The following is a 13350-nucleotide window of genomic DNA, read 5'->3' as shown; positions in this document are numbered from 1 at the left end:
TTCTCTATTTCTGAAATTCTCTAAGATTAACATGTTACGCTAGCAAAAGCTAAAGTGAATGTACTTTTTTGTAAAAAATATGTTTTTATTGTCGTGAATTAAAAATAATGGGACTAGCAAGCCTGGATTTGTGACCTGGGTTTGCTACTAGCTGTTTGCTCCAAGCAAGTCACCTAATTTGTTGGGACTCAGCCTCCTTGTGCAGGATTGTCTTGGTCTCGAGATAATTAGGGAGATTTTATCCTTAATATTTACTCATCCTGTATCATGGCCAGCAGTACACATTTTGAATTCTGGATAAGAATAAGTTCAAATAGCTCTTTGAGTCATCTTTCAAAAAAATACTAGTTCAGAAAAGCCAAAGAAATGGCCGGAAGAGCCAACCTTCTTAGCAAACTTCCTGGAGGAGAAGAAAGCAGGAAGTGTGGAGAAAGTCCTTCTTTGAAACGAAGTGATATTTTCTCTGGACTGGCCTGTTTTAGGTGTTTTTAAACGACAACTCACCTCCTGTTTTCCTTGTTTTTCATCCTAACATTTATTCCTGGGGTAATCGTAGATGAATAAGTGGGATTTGAATGTTTTAACATAAGGGAACTTTCATTTTCCCCTTCTGGACTTAAATTTTAGAATGCTTGTTTTGGCCTTGAAAATGCTTCATTTCCCTCAGGGCTTCAACTGTGAAATACCAGGGCTTCACTGGTAAATATCAGGTTTACCAAGGAAATGAGGCCTGAGGGGTGTAGGTGGCATTTTGGCAAGTACTAACTCAGTTTGCTGGGAGAGTTCTCTGAGTTTTCTTATTTTCCTACATTTTATATAATATTTTCCAAAGCAAAAGAAAGAGAAATTTCAGAGCACTTCAGTGTGGAAGTTGTATTTACTTGTAATGAATTACAGCTAGTCATTTGTTCACTGCAAGAATATGTGAGCATAGCTGCCATGTTAAGGATATTAACTCAATTTATTTTACAAATATTGTACAAGGTTTAAGTACCATTAGTTATTTTTACAGTTAAGAAATATAGATTCTCCTAACTATCATTTGGAAGATACATGCAAAATGAAATCTGATTATCACATTTCAAATACAGGGCCTGCTCATTTAAGTTGTCTCAAGGTAGTGCACATAGACTCACAAAATGGAGAATATGTAAGAAAAGTTAAGAAACATGGATAGAGTGAGAAAATTTAACATAAGCCAAATTAGATTTCCGGAAGGAAAGAGAAGATAAATAGGAAGAGGTAACAATTGAGGGGATGGTGGCTGAGAATTTCAGGGATTGATGAAAGGCTAGAATCTTCAGATTCAGGAAGTCCAGCGAAACCCAGACAGGAAAGATAGAAGCAAATCCATGTCTCGAATCATGGTAATGAAAAGTGGAAAACACTGAAGACAAAGAGAAGATCTTAAAAGGAGCCAGAGGGAAGGAAAAGCCATATTACTTTAAAAAGATCAAAATTAAGACGGACAGAACAGCTCATTTCTTGATAGGAAGCTAAAAAGACAATGAAATAATATCTTCATGCTTCTGAGAGAACAAATCAAGAATTATATACTCAATAAACCTACTATTAAGAATGAGGATGAAATGAAAACATTTCATCCAAACAAAATCCAAGATAGTTTACTGCCAGTAGACCACACTAAATAAACATCTAAAGGATATGCTTTAGGACAAAGGAAACATTATCAAAGAAAGAGGGTCTGAGCTGCAGGAAAGAATAGTGAGCAGGGAAAATGCCAAATGTGAAACATCATATGAGACAACAACAGGGATGTCTAATTTTTGCTGTCAAGTTAAGAATAAATGCAAGTAAAATACTAGAAGTGAGCATCTAAGTCAGTTAGGAGTGAGTAAAAGAAGTCTAACATCCTAGTTTTATTCTGGAAAAAACTTAAGGGATCAACATTAGATCTGGGTTGTCCATCGTCTTGTCCATTAGCCACATCTGGTCATTTAAATGCAAATTAATTAAACTTCAGTGAAATTTAAAATTCAGTTTCTCAGTTGCACTAGCCACATTTAAAGGGCTCAGTAGCCACCTGTGGCTAGTGGCTCCCATATTGCACAGCACAGGTATTCCCATCATCTCAGAAAGTTCTGTTGGACAGTGCTGCTTTAGACATGAAGTAAAGTATGCAGGTTAAAGTTTCTAGTGTAACCACCAAAACAGAGGCGGTGCACCAGGGGTCATACTGCATACCAAGAAGAGCATTAGGAAATGCTTGGGATTATTTTGGGTTGGCATGGGCAGGTAATGATCCTAAACATCCTGTAATACAAGGTTCAGTTCCACACCAGAAGGAATGCTCTCACTCAAAATCTAGTGATGCAGTAGAAAAGGAATCACTAGGACTTCCCTGGCGGTCCAGTGGTTAAGGCTCCGTGCTTCCACTGCAGGGGGCACGGGTTCGATCCCTGGTCAGGGAACTAAGATCCCGCATGCTGCACAGCGTGGCCAAAAAAAAAAAAGGCATTACTGGAGATAAAATAGATCAGTGAATAATGACAAATGATCCAATTTGCCAGAGATAATTTCAACTGTGTGTGTATTTAATTATATGGCTTTATATATATGAGTAAGTGGACAAAATTACAAAGAAAAATTGATAACATTTACTTTTATGGTAGAGAGCTTTCAAAATGACTGCCAGTAACTAATAGATCAAGTAAATAAAGTAATGATAAAGAATATTTGAAAAAATTTTTTATAATGATAAAGAATATTTGAACAATAGAATTCTCAGTTGTGACCTAGTGGACCTATGTGATCAGTGCGCCAATAATAGGAGACTATCAGTTCTTTGCAAGGATACGTGAAATATTCGACATGAGGTCTATAAGAACATCTCAACAATTTTCAAAGGTGGTATTCTCTGGTTTCATTTAAAATAAATTAGAAATTAATAACAAAATTTTAAAAGGAAAAACCCCACATGTTTATAAGTTTAAAAATTACTTGTAACCCAAGGGTCAAAGGGGAGGGCAAAATTTGAATTAGAGGATATTTATAATTAAGCAATAAAGTAGTTAGTAATCAGAACCTGTGAGATGCCGCTAAACCAGTACTTAGAGTGAAATATATGGCTTCTTCATAAGCCCAGACACTTATGAGGAGGAACAAGAAGGTTGGTAGTCTTGCCCTACCACATATTAGGACTTATCATAATTAGGACAGTATGCAGAGGCAGACAGACCAATGCTACAGAGAGATCCCAGAAATGGACCCATACATCTATGCAAATTTTCATAATGCTACCTTCAGTGAGTTATCATTGATCAATAGAAAAATGATGGACTATTCAGAACGCACATTCAGTAAGTTCCTGAGCTTATAATACTTTTTATATGTTTCTTAGAGATTGTTCCAAGAAGTGTGCTAGGCCCCGGGGAGAGAGGGTAGGGCTTCACAGTTGCTATCAGGTACAAGTTGTGTATCTGGAGTCTGGTGCCTCTGGCTCTCCATGAACTTCCAAAGTTATATGTAAAATCTCACACCAATTTTTCTGGATGAGTGTGCATCGATTCTCAAAGGCGTTCTTTGATCCCCAGGTTACTGCCTTCTTGACCGTTTTATAACACACTTGATTACTGAGGTCCCCACTGGATGCTATGAGATCATCAAATGCAGTTTGGAGTGTGAAGGGCGTGGAAGGAACAAGCAGGAACATCTCCAGGAGGTGATGCTTGAGCTGAGCTGAGTAGGGAGGCATACAGGTGATTTATTCTGGCTGCAGAGGGGAACAGGATTCTAGGCTAAGAGAACAGTTGTAGAAAGCATGGAGACAGAGCCTGGATCGTGTGGGGAACTGCCCTATAACTGGATATGAATAGTTATAAGGGGAATATAGAGATATGACAAAAAATGAGGCTAGAAAATTGAGCATTTACCAGATATTTCAGGAATTTCTATTCTGTGCTAATGAGTAATATTTTTGGCATATTTCCACTTTTGAGAAAATGTCTAGGAGTAAATTTAACATGTTTCAGAGATAGTTGTGGTGGAAGGAGTTGAGGTAGGTGGAGTGGAAGGAGAGTTGCAAATTTCTGCCCTAGTTTGGTACCATACCTCACAATAAAAACTTGGCAAGAATGGTTGATTTTGCTGTTGCAGTTACTGTTTACGTGGGGTTAATGGGAGGCCAAGCGTGTTGTAGTTGACCTTGCCATGGTAGAATACCCAGGTGGAAATTCCTAATAGGCTGTATTATATATGCATTGGATGTTTTGGGTAGGTGGCTATAGGTAAACATTTAGTTGAGAACCATTGGAATGTAGGTAGTAATTTGAAGCCATGGGAAGGATGGATGTTGGAGAATATGGTTTGGTGTGTAGAGGGCCATGGGACTTGGAAGGAGATGCTGTTTAAGGACCTGAGCTGGGGGCTAGACACAAAGAAGTGGTCGGGGGCTGCATTACAAATTTATCCTGTGATCCTTTCTCCCCTTTTTACCAACCCTGTCACCAGAACATCCACCATGGTGGCATTAGGTACCAGCATTAGGGGATGAAAATTGTAGGTAATGAAGAGAGCCGAAAGGGACACACCTTTGGGCAATGGGCAGAGCATTGGAAAAGGGTGGCTGGAGTAGGAAACAAGAGTAGAAGACGAAACACCTGAGTCCCCTTCTCACTTATTCCAGTAACCAGCTGCGTGACCTTGAGGAAGTCACTTATCTCCTCCGAGTCTCCGTTTTCTCATCTATAAAATGGGTTTGCTAAAATCTACCTCTCCTCACAGGGTTATTATGTGGATAAAAGGAAATCATGGATGAAGTCACTTTGTAGAGTAGAAATTGTCGGGCTAGAGATGGTGGTAGGGAATTAACTGCAAAATATCTGTCGAATTGGATGCCCAGGGCAGGATGAAATTCCTTTTTCTAGGGTCAAAAATCATGCAGTAGTCAATTTGTAGAGCAGAAAGAGACCTTAGAAATAATTTTATAGGTCAGAAAGCAGAGATCTGCAAAGGTTCTTCACTTAACGCTGCGCACTTAACATTCCACAGAAATTTCACGTCGGGATCTACATCGGAAGCCAGGCTTCCCTCCTTAGGTCTGGAGTTCATTCCAGCTGAATTAACACTGTCATGCAGGGGACCTTTCAGAAAGTCACGCTATATTGATGAACATGACAGAATTCAAACAGCATATTGATACCTGAGGTCGTTCTTATCGGGAGTGCTGGACTCTGCTACTCCATCTGGAACAGAATATGTTTATTTTAATGCCAAAGAGGAAAATGATTTGTCTTAAACTGACTCATTTGGCATTGCTTGTAGCTCTCTTGGAATAATGTACTAAATGAGTGATTATTCAGAGTTCTCACGGGGACAGAGCACTGTCAGAATACGAGTGGTTTTCGGAAACTTCTCAAGTGGCTGCCTCCCGCACTCCTCTCCTGCTTTTCACAGGATCTTTATAAACATCCTGCTGCTCTGCTGCTCATCCTACAGTGTGACGAGAGGCTGTACTGTTGGCATCGGCATCGTGCTTTGCATGTGAATATATGAGCGAGAGACTAGTCCCCACGTAATAATGCTTCACTAGTCCCCTTCATACTGGAATAGTAATGGTATCAAGCTTGGCCTTCTTTTCTTTTTTTAACATCTTTATTGGAGTATAATTGCTTTACAATGGTGTGTTTCTGCTTTATAACAAAGTGAATCAGTTATACGTATGTTCCCATATCTCTTCCCTCTTGCGTCTCCCTCCCTCCCACCCTCCCTGTCCCACCCCTCTAGGTGGTCACAAAGCACCGAGCTGATCTCCCAGTGCTATGCGGCTGCTTCCCACTAGCTTTCTGTTTTACGTTTGGTAGTGTATATATGTCCATGCCACTCTCTCACTTTGTCCCAGCTTACCCTTCCCCCTCCCCACATCCTCATGTCCATTCTCTAGTAGGTCTGTGTCTTTATTCCCGTCTTGCCCCTAGGTTCTTCATGACTTTTTTTTTAGATTCCATATATATATATTAGCATACGGTATTTGTTTTTCTCTTTCTGACTTACTTCACTCTGTATGACAGACTCTAGGTCCATCCACCTCACTACAAATAACTCAGTTTCATTTCTTTTTATGGCTGAGTAATATTCCATTGTATATATGTGCCACATCTTCTTTATCCATTCATCCGATGATGGACACTTAGGTTGCTTCCATGTCCTGGCTATTGTAAACAGAGCTGCAATGAACATTGTGGTACATGACTCTTTTTGAATTACGGTTTTCTCAGGGTATATGTTGGGATCTTATCATGAGGATTAGCATCTTTGAAAACAAATTAATAACATTATCTGTGATATACTGAACTTTTATTGTATGCTAGACACAATACTGACACTTTACACATGTAATACCATTTAATCTTCAGTAATCCTACTAGGCAAGAACTTTTTTATTTGCCATTTTATAGATGAGGAAAGTAAAATCAAGAGATCAGTAATTTAGCCCAGTGTCACTCATCTGGGATTCAAATTTAGGTCTGATGCTAACTTGGGTGCCCTTTCCACACTTACCAGCCGTGCCACCCATCTCAGGCAAATCGTTTAACTTCCCTTAGCTCACATTCTTCAACTATAAGATGGCGATCCCACGAATAGCTTCTGTACCCATCTTCACAGATCTTGGAAGGATAAAATGAATGGAGACATTTTTAAAATTCTGAAGTGCTATATAAGTAGGTTTTGACTGTTATTATTAATGTTGTTTATAAAGTGCTCTGTTAATATTTTTGTCTGTTATTCATGCTTTTTATTGTTCCGATTACAATTATAATTTTACTGAACACTAAAGCTTTTCTTTTAAAAGGGGAAAGCTAGCAGTTGTTGCGTAGTGGTTTGCTATGACTGCTCTTCTGATGGAGCTATTGAATGCTTCACCCTGATTTGAGGTTTCTGTGATTCGTGTGATTTGTCAAATTGCACAAGAGTTCTAACTTGATGTATGTTCTAGGGACATGTGTAAATTTATTTGCTGATACCCAGGAGGACAGTCTGGTGTGGTAAATTGGTGTATTTGTGTCTTTGTAAATCTTATCACGAATGCCTCTGTGTTAAGTACAGCTAGCCCACCGTCATGCTTCAGACGCCAGGGTGAAGCCTGCGTGGATCTGCCAGGTGTCTGGTTTAAAGTGATCACCTGCGATCAGTGATCACCCAGCAGCCATCCCAGGGCAGCTCCGAATCCTTAGTCGCACCTGGGACTCTGCTGTGTCCCTGTTCTCCGAGAGCTCGGCGTCATAGATAACCACCTTTCAGTTTTATGGGGGGCGCCTCCGGGGCTGTGTCATCATCTCTCTGTCTCCACTTGTTGCGTTGCAGGCGTTGCTTGAGTCCATGGTTGATGCTGCCGAGAATCTTTGTCCCAATGTGATGAAAAAAGCCCACATTCGGCAAGACCTGATTCATGCCAGCACTGAAAAGATTTCCATCCCACGTACCTTTGTTAAAAATGTCCTGTTGGAGCAGTCTGGAATTGATATCCTTAACAAAATTAGGTAGGTTTATAATGTTAATAAACCGAGGAGCTGCAGTGTCTGTGAATGCAGTTGAGGCAGCTGTGAAGAGCGTTATCATTGGCTTTATTTGTACAGAATGTGTTTAGACATGTCTGTGAGGCAGCGACTATATACAGGTATAGCTGTGCATAAATGCGTAGGTTTAATACATTTCCAAAATCAGATGACCACAGATATGCCTGCATTACTGAGGAACAGTTACCTCTCTTTTTAAGAGTTTTATTTTTTTTAAGACGGGGGTACATGTTTGCAATCCCCTCTTTTGTTCTGCTTTTGAAGCTTATCTTTCACCTTTATAAATCACTAACTTTTGAAGACTGAGGTCAGTTTGCTTTCTACCACCAGAATATTCCAAGCCAATGCACAGCCTATAAATAGGCAAAGAGGCCCACTAGGACTTCACCATGTTTCCCTTTGGGTTCATTTTTTTTTTTTTTTTTTTTTTTTTGCGGTACGCAGGCCTCTCACTGCTGTGGCCTCTCCCGTTGCGGAGCACAGGCTCTGGACACGCAGGCTCAGCAGCCATGGCTCACGGGCCCAGCCGCTCCGCGGCATGTGGGATCTTCCCAGACTGGGACACGAACCCGCGTCTCCTGCATCGGCAGGTGGACTCTCAACCACTGCACCACCAGGGAAGCCCAAGAACCTTTTTTTGATGTTATAACTTGCAATAAACTTTCCCTCCCGACCTCAGAGAGGTGGGGCGGGGGGAAGAGAAACAAACTACTGACTCTGTAGCCTTAGAAGGAAGCAGAATTCCCAAACATGTCTAAAAGCATCAGAGGAAGTACTTGTTAACATTAGATTCCCAGGCCTCTCTGGATGTTTGGGGTGGGACCTAGTTATCTGTATTTTTCATAAGCAACCCGGGTGAATCTTATCAGTGGACACCTCTGGGGAATAATATAGTATTAGATAAACCAAATAGCTGGTGAGACCTTGTTTCAGAGACAGGAATTAAAGAAACATTCCTCTATATGTAGCCCAGGAAAATTTTTACTGTAGTCATCAAAGAGTTGGTGCTTCCCCTCTGCCCTGCCATCAGAAATCTTCTGAGCAGAAGCATTGCAATGCAAATTTCAGTTAGAAAGATTTTCCCCTATTACACAAATATACTTTCAACTTTAGCTTTAGGAGTAAATAATCTTATTTTGATAACTTCTTTCCCTGCTCGAAAATATTTAAAATTATTGACTTCAGAAGTAGGCTGAAATTATGTGACGATGTTGGAACGTGGGTATGTATCTCTCCAGCACATTTACCTTTCAGTGTATTGTGCATTTATGCACATTTGTGCATGTGTGCGTTTAGGTAGGGTTATTTAGACTGAAGACACACATGGAAGTTGAATTCTTGGGAATGCCAAGTAGCTAAAATGCTAACCAAAATACCAGCCCTCTGATGGAAACCTTAGTGGCTGAGTCATTTATTAGTAAAAACTACAAGCTACTTCTTGTTGTCTGGGCATCTTTATAAGGTTAGGTAAGAGGCACTAAAACTAAACATTTTAATAACTTCTGTTCATAAAAGGCAAGAGAACAGTGAATTTGACTTGATGGCAAGTCAAAGCAGAAGCAGTTCAATATGGTACCGTTTGACTGGTAAAAAGTTTTTTGAAAGGCGGTGGATATGCATATGAAAGAAGTAACCAAGACGTCACAACCAGACTAGATTTTCTTAATTTACTCCAGCCCAAGTTTGTTTTCATTTATGTCAATGGATGAATTGTTCCTCCCACGTGGTACATATGGTTCCCATTAAGTTTGTCTTTATCCAGATGTTTTTCATTTCTACCACTAAACGTTGAGTTTTGAAATTGTAGAGGCAGGTTGGAATTGGTGAAGAAAGTCTATTACCTGTGTGTTTATGGCAGTGTTTAACGCTTATTTTTGGAAATCCTTAGCCCCGTTTGCACATTCTTGTATGCCATTTCCAAAGACAGAAACAAAATCACAGTTGACCTTATCAACATAGTATCAAGGGTGGGTGATTTTTTTTCCCTCTTGCACAAATTAAAATGCCACTCTGTGCTTTTGGTTTTCACACAGTGAAGTGAAGTTGACAGTGGCCTCCTTCCTATCTGACCGAATCGTGGATGAAATTCTGGATGCACTTTCACACTGCCATCACAAACTGGTAAGTGCTGTGGACGTCTTGAACCCTTATCCTAACCCTGGTTTGGTCTGTGGTAACGCAGGGCAGTCTCCAGCATGGGGTTGTGGTTGCTTTTATACATTTTATTCCTTTGCAGCTTTATGGGTTGAAATCCTAGTCTTCCTCCTTCTTCATTGCTTCCAGCTGTTCTAGAGCATGTTAGAATTTCTCCAGAGAGAATTGCAGGGCAAAGCAGAAGCGATGGTATTCAGAATTGTTGTTGTTCATTTAAAATGCGTACAGGTCAAAAATTTTGATAGGAGATGATGTTGGGACTGAGGTCTAAAATTGAGAATTTTATTTTAGATTATAGTGGACCCTTGAATAACACCGGGGGCTTGGGGCAGTACCCTCCCTGCAGTTGAAAATCCACGTATAACTTATAGTTGGCTTTCCACATCTGAGGATTCAACCAACGCGGATCGTATAGTACTGTAGTATTTACTACTAAAAAAAATTCTCGTGTAAGTGGGCCTGCACAGCTCAAACCCACATAGTCCAAGGCTCACCTGTATTTAATTTATCTGTGCTCCTTTTGTTGTTCTCTGATATGATTATCTGATAACAGAGTATTCTTAAAAACATGACGGAAATGAAATGTTTGGAGTCCAAAGAGAGTGCAAGAGTAAAATGGACATATTCCAGCGATTGATAGCTGCCGAGTGTCCAGCCAGGCCTTTTGGATATCACCAAGGTGAAAAGCTAAAATTTTCTTCATCTAGAGACTGGTTCTACATCAAGGTAGAAACTAGGTAGAAATATTTCCAATATCAGTGCATATGAAAAATAGATCAGAAACTTCACGAAGTCCTCTGAGGTGCAGACGAAGGTTTTATAAGTGGCTATATCTTGTGTCTCGAAAATATTTGTGATATGATGCAGTAGAAGTCTCCCAAACAAGTTATGACAGTGTTTTTTCTCCAGAGAAGAATTGCAGGTTAACTATGTAGGCTGTAGATACCCTACAGTTTTATGGCATTGAATTGTTGAGTGACGGTAGAGAACACCAAAGTCACAGGGACAGCAACAGCTTCTTCTGAGGAGGCAGACAAAATGAGTCTTTTGAAAAATTCATTTGAGAAAAATGTATGACTCTTCTCTAAAATCTAAAAGATAAGCTGGACATCTCTAGCTACTCAAAGTATTGCCTGTGGACTGGAGCTGGCCCACTAATGAATGGTTACTAGTCCGTGACAAGGCAAGTTCAGAAACTAAGAGGAAGCGTGGAGAGACTTCTAGAGCAATTTGACATGGCAATAATATGCAAACACACGTTATTTAAATTTTTTAAAATTTGTATTGTATTTTATCAGTATACTGGTTTGTGGCAAATTGGAAATACAAAAAACTGGTTCATCACCACAGAGATTTTAAGAAGCACTGGTTTGCAGTTCGTTGCACAATAAAGAGCTACAACCTTGTCAAGAGATCAAAATTCAAACTTTTTTTTAATAAGCAGGAACAAAATCAATAAGGCATCCTTTATAGAAATAGTTTATCAATAACCTACAGCTCCAGGAACTGTCTCAAGGCGCCTACTTGATGACACAAATACTAGATGTTGTATCACTGGCTGCATGTGAGAACTACACCGACACTCTGAATGTTTTCACTTTTTTTGCATTTGTCCTTCTTTGAAGAATATGGTAACTCTAAGTACTGACATTTTCTTTTTACAATCGAAAAAGAATTGTGTGAATGTGCTTTCGTTTTGAATTTCTTACTGCTGATTTGGATTGTAAGTTGAGAGCTTAACTGCTGTGTGAGAGAAATTGTACCTCCAAAATGAAATACTGCTTTCAAAGACGTTCCAGTAGCATTCATATTTTCTCCGACTTAAGTTTAGAAATATTCCCGAAGGTTCCATAGAATTGTCAACTGGTTCTCAACGTTTCAAAGTTCCTGGTGATGAATCAGCTCAGCACTGGAGCTTATTAATTTCAGCCCAGTTTATTTCATCTCTTACCATTTACTTTTTAGGATTATCTAAAGAACAACACTGGTAATTAATAAGTCATGTAAAATATAATTATTACATGAAAACAATGAAAGCTAGCAATAATTAAAATTTTATTAGCAGTTTCTTTCCTTTCAGTCCTTTAAAAATAGTGAAGGTTGGAATCATTTTATTTCCCCTCATTAGATACTTTTGAGCCCTAGATATAGAAAGAAATTCTTTCAGAGGAAATACGAAATAAAATTAACAAAAAAGAACGCTTCTTATTTTCTTTTGTACTAAGTGGTCTCCTCATTTACCCTGTGTCAGTTATTTTTCTGGTTTAAATTTCCCTTATATATTTCCACCAGTAATGTTGGTGGCAATGACATCGTGCTTCACTTACTTTTTTTTTCCCCAAGGGGGAGAAAACATTTTTATTATGGAAAATTTCAAACACAGACAAGAACAGAGAAAGTATGACAATGAGCCCTCCTTTGCCCACTATTCAGTTTTAACAATTATCCCAATATTTTGCTGATCTGTCTTTGCTTTTTCTACCTACCTCTCTCTTCTCCCCGCCCCCCCCCCCCACTTTTTTCTGGCCTATTTTAAAGCATCTCTCGTATACCATGCCATTTTGCTGTAAATACTTCAGAAGGTGTCTCTAACTGGCACCATGATATTTACGTGATTGCCGAAACAGTCACACCTAACAAAATCAAAGATTCCTTATTACCAGTTAGAATCCATTTTATATTCAGATTTCCCCAGTTGACTCAGAGATGTCTTCTTCCAGTTAAGATGTTGGAATCAGCGTCCAGACCAGCCCCGAGTTGCTATGGTTGTGGGTCTAATCCAGCGACTTCAATCTTTCCTTCCCCTTTGACTTCTTTCCTTCCTAGTGTTTTTTTTTTAAATAAATCTTTATTGGAGTATAATTGCTTCACAATATTGTGTTAGTTTCTGTTCTATAGCAAAGTGAATCAGCCACATGCTTACATACGTCCCCATATCTCCTCCCTCTTGAGCCTCCCTCCCTCCCTCCCTATCCCACCCCTCTAGGTGGTCACAAAGCACTGAGCTGACCTCCCTGTGCTATGCAGCTGCTTCCCACTAGCTATCTGTTTTACACTCGGTAGTGTATATATGTCCATGCCACTCTCTCACTTCATCCCAGCTTCCCCTTCCCTGCCGTGTCCTCAGATCTATTCCCTACGTCTACATCTTTATTCCTGCCCTGCAACTATGTTCATCAGTACCATTTTTTTCCTTTAGATTCCATATATATGTGTTAGCATGCGGTATTTGTTTTTCTCTTTCTGACTTATTTCACTCTGTATGACAGAGTCTAGGTCCATCCACCTCACTACAAATAACTCAATTTCGTTTCTTTTTATGGCTGAGTAATATTCCATTGTATATATGTGCCACATCTTCTTTATCCGTTCATCTGTCGACGGACATTTAGGTGATTGTATTGAAGACTGAAAGCTGAAAAAAATCCCATCAGCTTCCTGAAAATGTTCATAACGCATCTTTTGGAAAACGAAAATACATGCCCACTTCGTGCATATTTACACGAACATGGCAAAGATATATGAATTACCTACTTTTCAACTAATGTCTCAAAAGATGTTTAAAAGGAGATTTTGTAATTTCTTGTTTAAAATACTCTACCTTCCAAAGAAAGATGATAAAAGAGGTTAACTTACTCCAGTGTGAATGTATTAAGAGTCG

The 13350-nt window shown here is 39.4% G+C and overlaps 1 protein-coding gene across 3 annotated transcripts in view; it reads left to right on the top strand.

Moving 5' to 3' along the window:
* The window catches only part of CARMIL1 (capping protein regulator and myosin 1 linker 1), a 317501-nt gene that overhangs the window by 246422 nt on the left and 57729 nt on the right, over positions 1–13350 (top strand). For all 3 annotated transcript variants that reach the window (XM_065884857.1, XM_065884856.1, XM_065884855.1), the window contains exons 27-28: positions 7324–7499; positions 9569–9656. In XM_065884857.1, coding sequence (XP_065740929.1) covers positions 7324–7499; positions 9569–9656 — 264 coding nt within the window. The remainder of the gene's footprint in view (positions 1–7323; positions 7500–9568; positions 9657–13350) is intronic.

Source organism: Phocoena phocoena, chromosome 10, assembly GCF_963924675.1.
Source record: "Phocoena phocoena chromosome 10, mPhoPho1.1, whole genome shotgun sequence".
Lineage (NCBI taxonomy): Eukaryota > Metazoa > Chordata > Mammalia > Artiodactyla > Phocoenidae > Phocoena > Phocoena phocoena.
Note: the sequence above shows the minus strand (reverse complement) of the source record. Positions and strands in the feature narration are given on the sequence as shown.